The sequence below is a fragment of the Natator depressus genome, chromosome 8 (assembly GCF_965152275.1).
Source record: "Natator depressus isolate rNatDep1 chromosome 8, rNatDep2.hap1, whole genome shotgun sequence".
NCBI classification, from domain to species: domain Eukaryota; kingdom Metazoa; phylum Chordata; order Testudines; family Cheloniidae; genus Natator; species Natator depressus.
The window spans coordinates 55,909,545-55,930,119 of NC_134241.1; the positions used below are offsets into that span (position 1 = coordinate 55,909,545).

General features: G+C 40.7%; 1 protein-coding gene across 1 annotated transcript in view; it reads left to right on the forward strand.

The window, feature by feature from the left end:
- PRG4 (proteoglycan 4) overlaps positions 1-20,575 on the forward strand; it is a 40,540-nt gene that overhangs the window by 14,201 nt on the left and 5,764 nt on the right. Inside the window, exons 4-8 of the mRNA XM_074962192.1 lie at positions 1,310-1,432; positions 3,850-4,014; positions 6,298-9,771; positions 11,380-11,463; positions 13,746-13,885. Coding sequence (XP_074818293.1) covers positions 1,310-1,432; positions 3,850-4,014; positions 6,298-9,771; positions 11,380-11,463; positions 13,746-13,885 — 3,986 coding nt within the window. The remainder of the gene's footprint in view (positions 1-1,309; positions 1,433-3,849; positions 4,015-6,297; positions 9,772-11,379; positions 11,464-13,745; positions 13,886-20,575) is intronic.

A 20,575-nucleotide genomic window follows, 5' to 3' on the forward strand; every position in this document is an offset into this window, starting at 1 on the left:
TACTGCTGCTGCGGGGGCAGGGGGAGGGGGAGAGGGAGACTGCCACAGCAGGAGCTGGTGCGACTAGCCCAGGACTGCCCGAGCTGCTCAGGCGGCTCCTGGGCCATCCATACTGGCCACTGCAGAAGGCCTAGTGACAAACACAAAGCCCTAATTATAATGTTGCAACTTAGTATGTAAAACTTGTGGTAGATGTCCAGGACAGGTACTTGGTATGGAAGGGATACAGTTATTGAATAAAATGGATTGGGAAAGGATTTGAAGGAAAGCATCCCTTAAGAGAGTCGAGTAAGGGAGGTTTGATGCTCCTACATCTGGAGCAATGGTGAGCCAACTCCTCTGCTTTTATAGCCCCTTTTCACCTCATATGAAGAGAGGGTGGTAGAATCCCAGCAGCAGGATAGCTGTGACATGGCTGGGGGTTATGTGGAAATTATTAAGAAAAGGATAATGACCTGCACTGTACAATTTGTTGCCAGATACTTGAAGTGAATAAAGTTGCAGCCTAGGGAAACTACCTCCGTTGCCTCCTGTCTTTCTTCTGGCATGGCTGGACAATTAATTGGCTACTACCTGAACCTTTGCTATTTGTCTCACTCCCTGATCCAAAAATCACATCTGCAGTTTAGATTCACTGCTGGATCCCAAATTATTTTCTGGTGCTGGTTTGAACACAGCTGAAATCTCATGAGATTTCAGTGACAATATATCTGAACCCTCAAAACTGAACCGAAGGGGACTAACCTAATATCTGGACTTTGCCCCCTTGCTCCATGTCTACTGTCTCTCAAGGAATTATTAATTCTTGAAGGCCGCCTCTCCCGGAAATTGTCATATGTATGGAGAATGAAGTAAATAACTAAAAAATGTTTAGGGCCTATCAAAAGATAACCCTCTGACTAGTTCTCATGGAGGACCAATGCCAAAAACGTGTTCGAAGTTTGTAGCCCAAGACAATTTTTAGCTAGAGTAAGTGGACATAAAAGTTAAACAAAATTTTAAAAAGCGAAAACTCCCCTCCCCCCCGCCCCAAATAATCCCATCAGTAAAAAGTGTTCAACTGATCTCAATCTTTCAGAAAAAAAGGACTTCTCTGGCCTTAGATTAAGCATGAGAAGCTTCAGGCTGAAAATGAACTTGTGTGTGTGTGGTTTTTTTGTAAAAGTTTGGGGGAATAGAGGGAGTGGAGCAAAATTAGGCTTATAATGGAAATGTCACAACTGTTCCATATCATTTGCTAATGATTATATGCCTGATGCTGAATGAGAATGGAACTCCCATTAACACACAGTATTTTTCTTGGCTTCAGCACTTACTACAAAACCATCATCCAGAACAGCTCCTTTGGTCACCAAAACAACAGCCAAACGGTCATCTAAAAATTCAAAGAAGAAGCCAGAGAAAGTAGTACAATCCCATGAAGTTATGGAAGGTAGGAAAGAATACAAATGCAATGGAACTGGGCATTACCTGAATGCATACTAAAGGTCATTACACTGTTCTGGATGTAGAAAGCTAATATGAGACATTACCAGACAGCTACCAAACTTGTTAATACAAGCTTATTACATCATCTACTTCTCAGAGAAGATCTTAATGGTTTCTAAGCTCTATCCTAGCTAATATAAATGTTAGACAAGTGTGGTGATCTCTCTTCAGTCCCTAATGGATTTTCATCCACATCTCAATAATCATCATATGCACAATTGGCAATTTCAGGAAGAGTCCAGGACTGTAAAAACAGAAGCACAGTAGCAGGACAGCAGTGTGTGGACAGCGCTGAGAGGGAAATTTACACAGCAAGGGTCTGATGCTTCAGTTAAGCCAGGCTGCATAAAATTTCAGAAAATACCCATAACTTAGTCTTTCTTTGTGGAAAGTGCAAAACACCTTTTTTTCTAGTGTTGTTATATCATAACTTGTTAGATTATAGGCTGACCTTGAAGTTCATATGCTTATACTGACCGGGACAAATTCAAACATGATATAACTCTATTCACTACAATAGTAACACCAGGGGTCAATCATGCCAAATGTATGAGTGTTTTAACAGATAAACCTTTAAAACTCCTGCAAAGTGGAGTTTGCAATAACTGCAATAATTTCCCGTAAAGAGATGATACAGTGGATCAAAGCTAAAGAAATTACATTCATTTTAACTTTTTAAAAGACAGTGAGAACCTTTAACAAGGATCCAAATCCATTTACTGTATATTGCAGACATTAAACAGGAGAAAGACCTAGTCTGCAATGCTTTGCCAGTACAGTATTGTTTCGACAGTACATTTACAAGTGCAGCATTTCTCAGACAGTGGTCAGTAGAGCACTTCCAGGCGGTCTACAGAGAGACAGATCTGTCACAATGTTGTCTAACGCTCGTTAAGCAGCAATGCTAGCTGTTAGCAATAGCCCAGATCTCAAGATTTCCGGTGGCTTTTTTGAGAAGCTAAATGAGCACTGTTCTGTCTGTCAGGTTTTGGGGGAAACAGGTGTGTAAATTTAAGTTGGATAGTGGATAACACCAACATTGAAGCAAAACATATAGAAGGACAGAACAAAACTGAAAAATATTTTGGAGATAAGATACAATGAAATATTAGGCATTTATACACTTAAGGCCAATTCCTGATCAATTTAGATATGTAAGTATAATCTGACTAAAGTTAATGGGACTACTAACAAAGAGTAAGGCGAGAAGATTTTGATCTAAGTTCATGGAGAGGAAATAAACCACAGGATACAAAATGGGAGGAAATGTAACCAAGATGTCACCGTACAGTTGCAGTAAAAGTGAGTTAAAATTCCTTTTGTCTCCTTACTATTCTCCTATTAATACTTGTCAGGTAACCAAGCATTATCATAACGACAGAGAAGGCGTGCAGTAAGGATTAGAAGATTCAGAGGGGAGCAGATCCTCCCAGGGATCCTAAATTTTATGAAGTGGTCCACTATATGAGAAAGATTGAAAACCCCCTGTACTAGAGTGTGTTCCTGTTTATTAGTTTTAAATATCTCCAGTTGAGCTTACAAAAAACTTCTAAGCCAATTTTCTCAGGTAGGAGAGACTGCTTTGAAATGCCTTTAGCTCCACGGGGTTTCTGGTTATGTACCACTTCTGTCTCAGAGGTGTATATTACGAACAATTCTAAAATCAGAGGATAGGGATAAATGTATGTTTAAATATGATTAAAAAATAAAGGCCAAGCTTTTCAAATGACCCCCTTTTAACATATAGTCTGAAATAACAAGTTATTGGTTGACAAATATTATGGGCCTGATTCTCCTGTCACAGAATAAATCAGAAGTAACTCCACTGGCGTGACTTAGGAGGAGGATCAGGCCCTATATCTTTCTCATTCCCCATTTTTTTTTCTCCAAAGGCAGAAAGTCTGAATTTGAAGTCTTAGGACTTTCCCTTTTATCTATTCTGCAGGTCCTGTACACCCTCTGTTGGAATCCTGAGCTTTTTCTGATTTTAAACTTCTTTACAGCTGATCTGTCACTGCCTTTACAGACAGTAGCCAGCAGCTCAGCCACACACATGAAATGGGGAATAAACCTCAGAACTTTTTGCTCTAAAATTAGTCTTCCATATTAAAGGAGGCTGCCATGGGGTCATATTTTCATGCAATATGATCACAAGATTTGGCAGCACTGCTACTACCTACGGAGGGTTGCTTCCATTCATTGCTGGTTAAGGAGGCAAAAAATTTCAAATGACACCTTCATCTTATTTACTCCAAATCTTTATCTTTTGAGAGCAATTTTGTTGTAAACTGTACATTAGCTTCTTACACATCTTATTTTGCATGACTTTCTGTTTTCACCAATTATTTTACTTGGCTACAGAACATTCGGAATCTGAGAAACAAAAATCTTCTTCCTCATCGTCTTCCTTGTTGTCATCCACAACAATTCGGAAAACAAAGTCTTCATCAAGAAATCCCAGTGAAAAAAACCAAATAAATAAAATTAAAAACAAAAACAATAGAAAAGTGAAGGATACCATGAAAGGTATGGATTGTGATCAAATAGCCTAATGCAGAAATGAAATTTAAATACGCAGTGGTATAATAGAAGCTGCTGTTTAGCAGTGCATGCTTGTCTTTCTGTGTTGAAGGAATTCTTAAGGGTTTACCACAAACTCTCCTCTTTAGCATCTGATTCAATTCTTTAAACCCACATGGAGCTCCACTGACGTCCATGGGGCTCTGTACAGGTATTTGGAACAGCTTGCCAGATCACGACCTTAGAGAGGACATGTAAGGCAAAGATTTTCAAAGGTTAGTATATTGGAAGCACATGAATGAATGCATCAGTGAACCATACCTGTCCCATATTTGTGTGCGCATCAGGTTCAACTCATACACATACACTTGGTGAATATGTTTTGAAAATTTGGCCCATTACACATGAACAGTAGTATATGGTGAAGCAGCTTCTGAGCAGATTTGCTGTTGGCATAAGGGACTGAAGGTCAGTTATGGGAATGGCTTTTATATACCATGCAATACAGTACAAAACAATGCATGTTCAGATTGAATCTTCATTACTGGCAATGTAGCTAGCTTGAATGTCAGAGCCTAGGCTTAGTTTTCAGGTCTGGAAGGCAGGCAACATACCTAATTTTACTTGTAAGCTGAGAACATTTGATACAGAACTCATTAAGGGACAATAAACATAGAACCCCACGTTGCCATTTCTACAGGGTCACTTTCCAGAGCAGAGCCACCGTTTAATGTTCACACAGAAAGAGACCAAATTTAATATATTTCCATGGAAGAATCGGAATATCCTAAGCAGTGTGCAGAAATCCGCCTTTAGCCAATACAGTATCTCTTCCTTTTCAGATCTTCAGTGTGCACCAATAGCCCTATCTCCTTTTTTAAAAATGAAAAACAATCTACTTCATATATAATAAAGCAGCTGAACCAAAATAAATAAATAAATAAATAGCCTATCAGAACTACATATAACCAGAGTCAACCCAAAATTTTGCAGAGCCCTGTACACGGTAAGTCACTAGGCAGGCTTAGGTAACCCGTGTTGAACTTTGGTAGGAGGGAGATTAGACAGTGACAGTGTGGCACATTGACATCTCTTTTCTGAAGAAGGATGTGAGTGGGTTTGTCAGGTGGGAGTGGTTTGGAGTGTTTGCTACCCTGACTGAGGAAGGTCATGCCCCTGGAAGGGCCACAGCAGGCTCTCATGCTGGGGTTGACTGCAGGTACAAACAGGATAGAATTGCCGACACAGTATTGCTCTCAGAATTGCTGGGGCCTATGTGAGAGCATATTTGGCCCAGTGCTAAGGTTGGCCATGAAATACGTGAGGCTCCTTTGGACTCTCTTAACTTTTATATTACAAGTGCAATATGTCATTAACCCCCTGAGGCCACAAGCTGGGGTTTCCTAGAACACATCCATTTTCCAGCCCAGCACCATCTACATTTACCATTTGTGTATTTAACAACTAGAAGAGGTAAAAAAAAAAATCTAACCTGTCTCCACTGGAACGCCTGGGTGAAAAGGGTCCCTCCCCAGCCCAGTGAAAATGAGCGAGTGAGTGAGGGTGGGGGAGAGCCAGCAACGGGGCGGTATGGAGTGAGCAGGGCGAGGTCTCAAAGAAGGAACAGGACAAGGGTGTAGTCAGGAAGTTTTGTGTAGTTCGGAAGTTGGCAACCGTAGAGAGACTTCCCATTTCCTCACACGGTTTGTTATTACAGGTAGAGAACCAACTGACATAGGAAGAGCCACAACATAGTGCATCACTGCATGTCACAATAGTAGGATAGTTTCATAAGGATATAAAATGTAGATGACATAAGTCTGCGATCATTAAAATAACTTAGGCCTTTCTATTATCAAAGGTGCACTTACTTAACTAAAGGTGTGATTTTAAACCAATTTAGTTAGACCAATGTAAACTCTTGCATGGACAGTCTTTAACATAGTTTAAACCTGGCTTTTATCGATTTACCTTAACTTGATTCCTTATCTCTTGATGAATGAAGCTAAACCGATAAAAGCCAGGTTTAAATTGAAATAAGATATCCACAAAGTTTTGCACCAACCACATAGGGTTATAAACCGATTTAAGTTAAACCAGTGCAACCGACAGAAAAAAATTGAAAAAGGTATTGTTCCAAGTCACAAGAGTTGCAACTATTTCCAACTGTGTTTACAAAAAAAATCATGAGTGGTGACTGTGTTAAATCCAAAAGAACTAATGCTAGAATGATGCATAAACATGAGAAAATAAAAAGTGGTGTTTTAATTTGATATGCGCTTCTTGTAGAGCAAGACTCAAAAAACAGAAGAACTTCATCCAGGACTGCTATGTCTGATGAAATAAGAGAGATTTCTGAGGAGATTGGCAGTGGATTGGACAATGTGGGTACCAGGCCAGCTCCTACTGCAAAGCATCCTGACAGAAAAATTTCAAGACAAGGAAATAAAGGTACAACAGCAGCTCCTTTGTCAGAGGAACGTTTTAGCCAGAGCCCTGCCTCCCAGCCAGATAAAGTTACTATGCCCTTCAAAATGAATACTACAAAGACAGTAAGTCCGAAGACCAACATGCAACCTGCTACTACAAGTATGGCTAAGATTTCAGCATTAACTAATGCAGCTCATGTCACTAAAGCGAAAGACAAAAGTACTACATCTATGAAAAATGCCACAACTACTACAGCTAAAGGGATGACCGCAGCTCAGAGAGAAAAAACTACTGTAGTGATAGAGACAACAACAACTTCTAAGAAATACACTACAAAACCAGCTGAAGAGCCAACAGATAAAAGTAACACAACTACTGTAGCTATGGAGGTAACAGCAGCTAAAACAGAGATGACTACTGAAGCTAGGAAAGCAACAACAGCTAAAAGTGACAGAACTAGTGCTGCTAAAATGGCAATGACAACAGGTAGAAGAGTCACACCCACGGCAGTCACAGAGAAGACAACAACAGATAACAATGATATGACTACTGCAGGTAAAGAGACTATAACAACAACAGAAAAGCAAGGCAGAACAACAACAGATAAAACAATACGCAGAAAAGACACAACTCCTGTAGCTAAAGATACTGTAATGACAACAGATGAAAGAGACCTAACTACTCTGGGCAAAGAGACTGTAACAACAACAGAAAAGAAAGACACAACAACCACAACAGCTAGAGAAACAATAACCACAACAGATAAAGAAGTCACAACTATTGCCGAGAGAGAGACTGTAACAGCTAAAACAGGCACAGCTGCAGCTAAAGACACTGTAAAAACAACAGATAAAAAAGACACAACCACAGCAAATGACGAGATTATACTGACTCCAGATGAAAAAGACTTAACAACTAAAAAAGACACAACCACTGCAGCGAGGAAGTCTGTAACAAGAGCACCTGGAACAGACACAACTACAGAAATTGAAGACACTGTAACAACAGCAGGCAAAAAGGATACAACTACTGTGGACAAAGAAAACTTGCCAACAGATGAAAGAGACAAAACCACCACAGGTAAAAAAGACACAACGACCATGGACACAAAGATTGTGATGACTACAGCTGAAAGAGACACAACAGATAAAAAAGACACAATTACTGCAGAGAGAGAGACTGTAACAACGACAGCTAAAACAGCCACAACTGCTGCAGCTAAAGACCCTGTAACATCAGTAGCTAAAAAAGACACAACTACAGTAGGTGAAGAGATTATACTGAGTCCAGATGAAAAAGACTTAACAACTAAAAAAGACACAACTACTGCATACAGAGAGATTGTAACATCAGCTAAAACAGCCACAACTGCAGCAGCTAGGGAGACTGTAACAAGAGCACCTCAAACAGACACAACTACAGAAACTAAAGATACTCTAGCCACCACAGGTAAAAAAGACACAACTACTGTGGACAAGGAGACTGTAATGACAACAGATGAAAAAGACAAAACAGCAGATAAAAAAGACATTACTATAGCTGAAGTCAATATAATGACAACAGATAAAGCCACAACTACTGCACACAGAGAGACTGTAACAACTGAAGCTAAAATAGTAACAACTACTACAGCTAAAAAATCTGTAATGACAACAGCTAAACTGGACACAACAGCAGCAGCTAAAAAGACACAAACTACCACCAAACAGACACCTACTGCTGCTGAAGTAACAACTGTGGCTATAGAATTGACAACTGCAGATAAAGAAGAGACTGTAGATAACAGACAGAAAACTACAGCTACTGAAGAAACAACAACTGAAGAGAAAAAAGAGTTAACCACTGTTATCAAAGAGAGAACTACAGAGGACTCAAAGGGCATGACTACTGCAGCCAAAGAGAAAACTGTGAATGAAAACAAGGAGATAAGTACTGTTCTCCAAGAGACAACTACAAGTGATACAACAGAAATAACTGCTGCTGATAAAGAGATAACTCTAGTTGATAATAGAGAGATAACCGCTGTTACCAGAGAGCCAACTATGGCAAATAAAAAAGAAACAGATGCTGTCACTAGAGACACCTCTACTACCAATAAAAAAGAGGTAACAACTGCTACCGAAGAGACAGCTACAGAGGATAAAAAAGAAAAAGCTTCTGATGATAAACAGGCAACTACAACAGGTAAAATAGACACAACTGCCAGTACTGTCACTAGAGAAACACTGACTGTCTCTGAAGAGGTGTCCACTACAGCTAAAGGCTCCCAGGAAAGACCTGTGTCACCAACAGAAGATAAACCTGGTACCACTGTCACTCAAATCCCACCAGTAAAAGCCACTGCCAAACCCACCATTGAACCTGAAAAAAACACTAAGTCTGTGATACAAATTACTGCTAATCAACCCATAAACCTTACTACCTCTCAACCTAAAGACCTCACTGAAACAAAAGTCCATTTTGAAACCACAAAAGAAACTTCTATGGTTACTAAAAGATCTACAGCAACTTCCATTTCCAAGGAGACTACTGAAACCAAAGACATCTCTGAAAATACATACACTAGAGATACTACCACCCAGAAAAACACAACACAGTTTCCAACTGAAAAATTACAAACTTCCAAGATTCTCATCAGCCCTTCTTTGGCTCAGAAACCAGCTACCCATCCAGTCACTCCTGAGCAGGAGAAACATAGAGATCATTCAAGTCCCACTACAATTAGTTCAATCACTCTTCCAGAAAGTAATTTCCCTCTCAGAAACACAGAAAACCCTAAAGAAACTCCTGTTCCCTATGAGGGACCCAATCAAAATCCTACCTCTTCCAAACAAGTTAACTCTATAGACTACCCAGCAATCTCATTCACAACTTCTATTGCTCCACTGAGAGGTACACCTAATCCTAATGACAATGATGAAAACAACAGGTTGGAGACCATTATGAAAATAACATGGACAACAACAAAATCTAATTCAGCTATCCCTCAAAAACAAGAAACAACGTCACATGGTATTACAACTAACACCAGCATTGATCTTGTTTCAGATAAAGAGATTACCAAGGAAAGTCCAATAGCAATGAACACAAATACTTCAGTAAAACATACAATAGTGTCGTCAACCTTTACAGCTGAGAAGGATATGCATCATACCTCCACCTTGCCAAGCGGATTCATAACCACAAGGACTGAAGAAAGAAGAGAAGTCACGCATTTCCCCACTAAAACATACTCATCAATATCTTATTCAACTAAAGCTCCTGAAAGAAACCCCGCTATACACACAGACTCCAAACTACAAGACAAGATCAACACAACTGTATTTTACAAAGGTATATTTCTTTACAATTGTAACATTTATATTTATAGGGATGAACAAACTAAATTTCTCAGATAGCCAGAGCATGTCTCCATTTCAGGAACCATGTGTTTCTGAAGAGATTACTTGGAACTTTGACTGTAAGTACCAGGGAACATATAAATCAAAACAGGGTCAAGGAATAAGGCTAGAGAGAGATTTCCAAGTCTCATGAAAGTATTCCAGCAAATCATTGGCTAGAGTTCAATTATTAGTCATGTGACCTAATTTGGCAGCCATTTTGCACAGATACCCACAATAAAAAACAAGACGTCCCCCAACCCCCAGGACACTTTCCAGCTGCAATATTGTTCTTGCCCTTACTATCCACTATATTTTAATTAAAATTTTAGCCCTATTATTTTCTTTTAACAGTTTTCCAAATTCACATATTCCTGAATATTTTGCTACAACTGGGTACCACTAGACCTAACATTTTTTAAATACTAGAGTATTCACCCATCCTTTATGATTACATAACTTAAACTACACATAAACTCATCCGTAGGAAAAAAAGAGCTACAGGAAACACTGCATGGTGTCTGTTTCATTCACACTTATGAATGGAGAATTCTGATGTGGTTTTGCATCCACTCTTCATTGGTGTGAATGACGGCATGAGGTGCAAGCCAATGGAGAGTTGAAATCAATGGGAGCTAGATGCCTAAATACATTTGAAGATCTGCACCTAAATCTATATCTGCTCTATCTATGTGAATGAACAAGGAGTCAAGAAAAATATTTTCAGAACCTCTTGGTTTGAGACAGCGCAAATATACTATGAAGGATTGAAAATTTCCTGCAGTTTTTCAGTTTCCCAGCTAAAACCCAGAGTACAGAGAACTGTGAGAAGCTGATTAAAAACAAAACAGAAGAGGTAAATTCTTTTTTCAAATTTCTATAAGAGATTTCTGGACAACAATTTGAGTCAGTTCCTATCTGACCTAAATCCATTTACCCAATGCACAATATTTCAGTCCTTTTAGACTTTTTCAAATAGGCATTGTTTTTAAAGATAGTGTTTAAACAAAGAAGAGCAATCCACTAAACAGGCAGGAAATGGATACAGAATTAAATATGAGTTTTATGTGAGAGCTAATTCATTTGGTTATTTATTATGGTATACTTACAATTCTACCCAAATTTTTTTCTGAAATGAAGGTACTTCAAATATTAACAAAAGAAAACTATAGATTGCTATAAAAGTATCAGACTTTATATTCTTTGGTAACAAATATCAAGGTTAAAACTTTGGAGAACATATCTCAAATGAATAATTGCTATTATTTGTAACATAAATATAGGAATCAGAACTCTGGTTCCTGAATAGTCCCAAACAAGAAGAAGGAATGGTGCTTGTCTGTAGCATTCTTATTCAAAGTTTTACTTTTATGCCTTTTTATAATGTAATAAGTTGATGAATATACGGTATAGGTTTCCCTATGCACACTCCAATAAATAATGAAACTAAGAGTCTGTTCCATTAATAAGAGGTTTATTTTACCTCACAATCCTACGGCATTTTAAACTATTCTTTGAGCTTCAACTTCATTTAAATAAAAAACTAATTATTTTGTACCAGATGAACAAGCTAAGAATTTGTGTAACGGAAAGCCAGCAGATGGAATTGTTGCTTTACCAAATGGAACGTTAGCTGTATTCCGAGGTGAGTTGTCTACTGGATTTTTATCATTTTCATGCCTTCACTTATGTTTTAATTAAGTACTTACTTTTTGGCCTTTCCTAATGACCAGATAATATATATTTGGGCTATTGTCCATTTAAGTTCAACTTCCAGAGGTTCATTTTAGAGTATGCGTTACAGACAGGGACCCATTATAACGTAATTACCAGACACTTATTTTGGTGCATATGGCACATTATTGTTAAATTATTGCAATGTTTATGCTCCAGAATCTAAGATTTCATTCAAAAAATTATCTAGCCCTTATAGTGGTAAACCTTCCAAATGTAACTGAGGGCTTGTCTACACTTACTGAGGGATCGACAAGCAGCAATCGACTGCAGATCGCTCTCCCGTCGACTCCTGTACTCCACCGGATCGAGAAGAGTAGTGGGAGTCGACGGCAGAGCATCTCCCACTGACATAGTGTAGTGTGGACCCCACGTAGATCTAAGCTACGTCGATACGAGTTACGCTATTCATGTAACTCAAATTGTGTAGCTTAGATTGAATGTCCCCTGTAGCGTAAGACAAAGCCTGATACAGGAACGTCTACCTGAGTCTGCAGACTACCTGTAATACCAGCTCTGGCATCAGTGTAAAAAATAAACTGCTTAACAAAATAAACACACATAGGCATTACTGTACTGAATGGGAGCTGGGATAATGATGCATAACTTTGGGGACAACCACACAAGTTAGTTTTATTGTGCTAAGTAGGATATGGGCTGCAGAAAAGCCATGGAAATTTCTCTTTGCAGGTCCCCCAGATCCCCAATTCATGCCTTCACCCTCACCCTTCCCAATTTCCATCCTCCACTAATAACTTCCCCACTCCCACTGCTGCTCCCTTCTCTAATTTGTTAACTCTGCCTGCTTTTAGTGTTTGATGAATACATAAACATACAGCCCCATTAACAACTATTAAAACTTTACAGGAAGCAAGGACCAGATGACTTTAAGAAATTAACAGAGAAAAAGGTAGAGTTAAAATAAGGGATATAGATAGGAGCCAGAGATAGAAAGGCCTAGAAATCAAAGGCAATTAATATCCAAATAAATAACTCTACAGCAATAATTAGACACTCTACCCCTCAAAACAATCATATCTCCTCTAATAATTAAATGTGACTAGCGTCCCACAAACAGAACATAATAAAAAAAACTGAGAGCAGCCCAGGAATCTACCATAGCCCTTGGAGTGAACCTCTGCTTACTACTATCTGGGTGCTTGGTGTCACCAACACAAACTATTGACCTCACATGAGCCTGACTGGCCATGAAGCACAAAAGACTGCTCCAGACTAGGCCTTCACTCACTGATTCCTTTTGTACATGTAGCATAGACAGTACTCACTGTTGTGGTGTTATCTCATTGCAGTGCAGACAGTTCACCTTCTGGCGGGAGCCAAGACTTAGGTTGTTCAAAGCCAGGTGCCTTGATAAGGCCTAATAGGGCAGGTGGGGAATTAGGCCTCCCCTGCTGAATAGTGGAAACTGAGAGTTCCTTGCAGATCGTAATGTGTAGCTTGACAAATGTGAGGGGTGAAGGGAAGGGCTGGCTCTTCTCCCCACTCAAAGCCTTGTGTACTTCAGCTGTTTGGGGACAGCTAGCTTGGGATAAAGCCTCCCTGTGAAGCTGGGTGCTGCAAGATGGCTCGGTTCCTCTTTCTGGGAAGCCAATGCAGATTGCATGTTTCTTAGTCCATGCAGAGTAACAAAGGGGCTTTGCACCATCTAGCCCTTTCCCCAAACAGTTTGTCTGTGTAGTCTTCATGCATGTGGCTAGGTGATCCCAGCCACAGAAAAGATATTCTGGGGTTGTGGTTGGCTGTTCTGTCAAGTCAGTCAAACTCTCCCTCCTCTTTTCTGTCCCAGCAGCACTGCACAGACTTTGCTGCTCTCAGATTAGGTAGATTTCCTGTGTCCTCCTCCTCCCCCCGCAAGCTTGCTGAATGTTACTTTTCCAGCAGATGCTTCTGGGCTCCAGGCACTGCAATTATATGGAGGGTCTGATCCTGCTAGGTGCTGAGCCACCTCTGTTACCTTGGGCACTCAGCCTTGCAGGAGTCAACACTTGGAGAGGCTGTTATGACATTTCAAAGAGAAGAGGGTGGCTCTGTGATCCTTGTTTCTACAATTTAGAATTCTTCTATATGTGGCATTTTCTGTACTATTATTTTAAAAAAATAAAGGTTATGTAGGGGCAAAATGGTGCATGTCAGTGAGGGTTTTCAGGGCTAGTGCTATTTTTTATTTTGCAGGTCATTACTACTGGCTGCTGGATTCATCTAGGCAGCCAACAGCGTCCCCTCGTAAAATCACTGAGGGGTGGGGTATTCCATCCCCCATTGATACTGTCTTTTCCAGATGCAACTGTGATGGCAAAACTTTCTTCTTTAAGGTAGGGAATTTATCTTGCTTAGTTTGAGTGTTTTAAAAGATTTAACTTCACAGACACCTCTTCAAATGAAAAAAACAATGAAGGGCTGTATAGCAAAAGGTAATAGTAAAGAAAAAGGTTCATGAGCTCAGCTGACAACACACCAGTCTAATTGCCCAGTTTGCCTTAACGAGTATCCCTGTTGGCATTCTCATGAAAAAGGTCAAGGACGGAAGGGACATGCAGACTGAATTAACCCTTCTAAGGCAGTTGGAGACGATGCTGGTGAGCCCACAGAGGGTAGCTTTCGCTGCTGTGGCCTGTATTGTATGCATTCTATAGCCAGAGAATATCAGTCCTCAGAGTTGTCAGGCTGGATCCTTTCCTGTGCTCAAACACTCATTGTATAGATATAAAACTGACTACCAAAACCATGGCAAGAATATACTAGAATTAACAAGCTGCAGCTGTGTGGGGGCTGTGACAGTCAGGCTCCCACTGATGCCTTAACAGGGTTTCCTTTTCTATTGCCACATTTTATATCTGAGGTAAGAACCTGCAACAGGCAGAATGATCCCAGATACTATGACAAGACAAAAAGCATCTTTGCAGCAGAGAATGCAGTGCTCTTTCTATGATTTGTAGGTTATATACAGTCCTTAAAGTGCACTGGGCCACAGAGCCGGGAAAGAGAATTTCTAAGAAGGTTGCCGAGGTGTGCACATTTTTGGTACCACCAGAGGAAAAACCCTTGGAGAATAGATGCTTTCTCCTCTTGCCTGCCTGTCTGACTGCTGAAGTACAGCAGCCTGGCAGAGCTCTTCACACCAACTTTCACAGAAGAGAAAGGCAACCAGAAAGAGCCCAGCAGCTCAAGGCACCTCCTCACTTCCTATGAGCAAGGGAAAAATGGCTCCTCTGTTATGCCCCTCCAGCAACACTGGGCCTGGGAAGGTGAAAGAAGGGATCCTGCTACAGGCCCAGGCCTGGGAGTTGGGGAGGGGTGGTGAAGAAGAATCTCAGTATTGATGGGAGGGTTGGGGGAAGAATTAATTGATGGGGGTGGGTGTGATTTCAGACCACTTTAAGTACTGGTTATATGTGAACAAACAATGGATATGGATGGGGGATGCCTGCTCTTTAAGCCATCTGCTGTGTAACAAGCACAACTATGTAAAGTGCAGTCTTGGTACTTTTAAACTGCTCCTAACAGGAAAGGAGTGTCAAAGTACTCAGTGTTGTTTGATGCAATTCCCACTGGAGGGCAAGAAATTCCTACAAAGCAAGTAGAAAGAGTAAGCATGACTGTACTATGAACAGAAGCTTCTTACTCAACAAATTGGCACATTTGTATTTTGAATCTTCTGCTTACTGCAGTAACAAAACTAAGGCTGTGTCTACACTGCACAACTTTTAGCAACACAGGTGCAGTGTAGCCTCTGTTTGTCGGCCGGCTTTCCTGATGACAAAAAACTTGCACCCCCAAAGAGTTAGCTCCATAAGCAGGAGAGTGCTCCTGCCAACAAAGAGCTGTTCACACAGGCGCTTGTCATTGGCAAAACTTCTGTCTTTCGGGGGTGGAGATTATCACCTCTGAATGAAAGTTTTGTCGTTCAACTGCCAGTGTAGACGAAGCCTAAGATTTCACTACTTTTTAATCTTGCAGGTACTGCAGAGCCGATGCAGCTAAGGGAGTGAATTGGGTTGTGAATCAATAGAACTGTTCAATATGTTCAAACTGCAGCCGTCTGTGAAGCCTCAGTAACTTGACTGATATAGTTGCACAGGTGTTACAGAGCATAATCTGAAAGCGCTATGGTTGCACAGGTGTATGCCAGGGTGTAATTTGAACCAAAGTTTTTTTTATTGGTGATGAACAAGCAGGAAAACACACAAATCCCACTTGACTTTTATAGCTTAGAATGAGGTTAGAGGACTGGCAGTTAAGAAAAACATTACTTGTCAAATGAGCAAATTTGAGCTGGCGATTAAATACAAATATAAAATTTCAAAGATGGATCCCTACAATGCCATTTTTTAAAGAGGCATTTTTCATTTAGCAATGGCTCCTCTGCGACTGAGAGTCTGTAATCATAAGGTCCACAGTTGGGAATAAATCAGTGGAGGAGAAAGCAGAATACCTATCTAATTCTTCCTACATTTCTGCTTTCTAAAGGTCCAGACTTAAGACCTGAGAAGAGGTTGGGCTGGTTGGAAAGCTGAAATCTCTCCTATGAGCTATTCAAGGAAAAAGTCTGGTCTGAAATTGTTTGGTCAAAATGTTGGTTTTCAGCAGAAGACTTCAAAAAAATAAAAGCTTTATTTCATTTTAACTTAATGTTTGTTTTTGGAACCAGCAAATTGGGGTTCCCATTTTCAATTTAAGGATTTTCAAGATCCCTCCCCCACCTTTTCTCAACTAATTCAAAAGGAAGGAATGTTAGTGTGAGGGCAGGGGCAGGAGGGGGGAGAGATTATTCAAAAAAAAAAAATGGAAATCTAAACAAGTTTTTCACTGTTTCAAATATCAATTTGAAATAAAGACTTATTTAAAAATTTACCCCAGTAAAATCCACATTTGTGGGTATCAAAGGTTCTTGCTAACAAGCTTCAGTTTTGATTAAACTTTTTGGAGGGAAAATTCCTCTCACACACAATTTTGACCAGAACTGTAATGGAAGGCATAGGACGTGCCCATGGATCAGCCTTGAACTCTTTCAGGTCACCTTATGATGCAAGTGAAGGGAAAGCAGCCGCTGCTGTGCTTCAGTCTCTGACCCCCTTTACCATTAACAGTCAGGGGAGGGGGACATAAATAGTACAGCAGGGAAAATGTTAATGATGCCATGAACCAACCCTGCCCCCAACCCTGCACATGGTTTTATCATAAGTGTAATTTATCTGGCACAGTTGGCAGCCACCAGCACCTTTTTGGAAATGCACTGCATGTTCCAGTAGGCTAATGATTACAGCAGCGCTAACCACTGGTGTTTGTTTCCTTAAGCTGAGTAGTTTAAAATACTGAGTTAAACATAAAATCTGAATTCATTGCTACATTCTCTCCTTATTTCGGCGGAAGGCACAATGCTGTATGAAAGAGAGCAAAAATTAGTTGTACAAAGTTCTTACTTAATAAAATGTAATTGTTTATTCTTCAACTCATTGTTGGGGAATCCTCAATGCTATTTTCACCTTATCTTCTTCCTCTCCATCTCAAGCTCTCTAGGATCCCTGAAAGTTTTTAATTGCACCCCCTATTCCTGAAAATCTGCATTACATATACCTAACAAAGCTATACTAATTTTTCACCGTATTCATATGCTTTTATATCACAATCCCTTCATCTGTTTGTGCCTTTAATGTTGTGACCAGCATCCCGGGGAGCCAACCGAGGTTACTCAATTAGGGTGAACTACAAGGAATGGGGCAGACAATCCCCAAAGTTAGTGGACATTCCAATACTTAGATTTACCAAGCCAGCACAAAACAAATTCTATAATACCTCACTGGTTACCCAGAAACCAAAACCACACTTCCCTTGAAGTAACCCATCCTTTGGCCTCCACCCAGACACCCAAGTCAAATATGATGAGGATTACTGAAAATCTTAATCATATAAAAAAGTTCTACCAATCCCAAAGGATCGGACACATTACCTCCCAGGTTAATGAATATTTCAGATCTTACCCAAATACACGCTTACAGCCAATCCTTAACTAAACTAAAATTTATTAAAAAAGAAAAGAGTAATGTTTAAAAGATCAATATACATACAGACATAGGTACAATTCTTGAGATTAAATGTATAGCAGAGATGGTGAGCTTTGTAGTTGCAAAGAGTTCTTTCAGAATTAGTTCATAGGTTATAGTCCAATATTTATATTCAGGGTGGTCCAGTCAGGACGGGGATCTCAGCCTTGTGGCTTAAGCTTCCCCTGCATGAAGCTTCAAGCAGAGCTGAGATAAAACGGATTGGGACCCAAAGGTCTTTTATACAGTTTTCTAGCAGCCATTTGATCACACAGTCCTGGGTGAACAATGGGCTTTTGATGTAACCTTCCGTTTCCTAAACCTCACTGGTAATTAACTACATGGATTAACATAAGATAATTTATCCATTAAGCATTTTATCACAAACTTTAAAGAGATATATAGACAATGACATTATTGCACCCAAGATTAATTTAAATGTTAATATTCCCTTTTGATCTCTGAATCAATAGCTATATAGTGAGAGACAGGAACTGTCTGTTTACACGGCTAACATTTATGAGTGTAAAAAGAAAAGGAGTACTTGTGGCACCTTAGAGACTAACCAATTTATTTGAGCACGAGCTTTCATGAGCTACAGCTCACTTCATCGGGTGCATACTGTGGAAACTGCAGAAGACATCATATACACAGAGACCATGAAACAATACCTCCTCCCACCCCACTCTCCTGCTGGTAATAGCTTATCTAAAGTGATCATCAAGTTGGGCCATTTCCAGCACAAATCCAGGTTCTCACCCTCCGCCTCTCCCCCCCCCCCCCCAACCTCACTCTCCTGCTGGTAATAGCCCATCCAAAGTGACCACTCTCTTCACAATGTGTATGATAATCAAGGTGGGCCATTTCCTGCACAAATCCAGGTTCTCTCACCCCCTCATTCCCCTCCAAAAACCACACACACAAACTCACTCTCCTGCTGGTAATAGCCTATCCAAAGTGACCACTCTCCTTACAACGTGCATGAAAATCAAGGTGGGCCATTTCCAGCACAAATCCAGGTTTTCTCACCCCCCCCCCCCATACACACACAAACTCACTCTCCTGCTGGTAATAGCTCATCCAAAGTGACCACTCTCCCTACAATGTGCATGATAATCAAGGTGGGCCATTTCCAGCACAAATCCAGGTTTTCTCACCCCCCCCCCCCCAACACACACACACATAAACTCACTCTCCTGCTGGCAATAGCTCATCCAAACTGACCACTCTCCCCACAATGTGCATGACAATCAAGGTGGGCCACTTCCAGCATAAATCCAAGTTTAACCAGAACCTCCGGGGGGGGGGGGGGTGTTGAGGTAGGAAAAAACAAGGGGAAATAGGCTACCTTGCATAATGACTTAGCCACTCCCAGTCTCTATTTAAGCCTAAATTAATAGTATCCAATTTGCAAATGAATTCCAATTCAGCAGTTTCTCGCTGGAGTCTGGATTTGAAGTTTTTTTGTTGTAAGATAGCGACCTTCATGTCTGTGATTGCGTGACCAGAGAGATTGAAGTGTTCTCCGACTGGTTTATGAATGTTATAATTCTTGACATCTGATTTGTGTCCATTTATTCTTTTACGTAGAGACTGTCCAGTTTGACCAATGTACATGGCAGAGGGGCATTGCTGGCACATGATGGCATATATCGCATTGGTGGATGTGCAGGTGAACGAGCCTCTGATACGAGCCTCTGTGGCTGATGTTATTAGGTCCTGTGATGGTGTCCCCTGAATAGATATGTGGGCACAGTTGGCAACGGGCTTTGTTGCAAGGATAGGTTCCTGGGTTAGTGGTTCTGTTGTGTGGTATGTGGTTGCTGTATTTGCTTCAGGTTGGGGGGCTGTCTGTAGGCAAGGACTGGCCTGTCTCCCAAGATTTGTGAGAGTGTTGGGTCATCCTTCAGGATAGGTTGTAGATCCTTAATAATGCGTTGGAGGGGTTTTAGTTGGGGGCTGAAGGTGACGGCTAGTGGCGTTCTGTTATTTTCTTTGTTAGGCCTGTCCTGTAGTAGGTGACTTCTGGGAACTCTTCTGGCTCTATCAATCTGTTTCTTCACTTCCGCAGGTGGGTATTGTAGTTGTAAGAATGCTTGATAGAGATCTTGTAGGTGTTTGCCTCTGTCTGAGGGGTTGGAGCAAATGCGGTTGTATCGCAGAGCTTGGCTGTAGACGATGGATCGTGTGGTGTGGTCAGGGTGAAAGCTGGAGGCATGTAGGTAGGAATAGCAGTCAGTAGGTTTCCGGTATAGGGTGGTGTTTATGTGACCATTGTTTATTAGCACTGTAGTGTCCAGGAAGTGGATCTCTTGTGTGGACTGGACCAGGCTGAGGTTGATGGTGGGATGGAAATTGTTGAAATCATGGTGGAATTCCTCAAGGGCTTCTTTTCCATGGGTCCAGATGATGATGTCATCAATATAGCGCAAGTAGAGTAGGGGCGTTAGGGGACGAGAGCTGAGGAAGCGTTGTTCTAAATCAGCCATAAAAATGTTGGCATACTGTGGGGCCATGTGATATATGCCATCATGTGCCAGCAATGCCCCTCTGCCATGTACATTGGTCAAACTGGACAGTCTCTACGTAAAAGAATAAATGGACACAAATCAGATGTCAAGAATTATAACATTCATAAACCAGTCGGAGAACACTTCAATCTCTCTGGTCACGCAATCACAGACATGAAGGTCGCTATCTTACAACAAAAAAACTTCAAATCCAGACTCCAGCAAGAAACTGCTGAATTGGAATTCATTTGCAAATTGGATACTATTAATTTAGGCTTAAATAGAGACTGGGAGTGGCTAAGTCATTATGCAAGGTAGCCTATTTCCCCTTGTTTTTTCCTACCCCCCCCCCCCCCCCCGAGGTTCTGGTTAAACTTGGATTTATGCTGGAAATGGCCCACCTTGATAGTCATGCACATTGTGGGGAGAGTGGTCAGTTTGGATGAGCTAT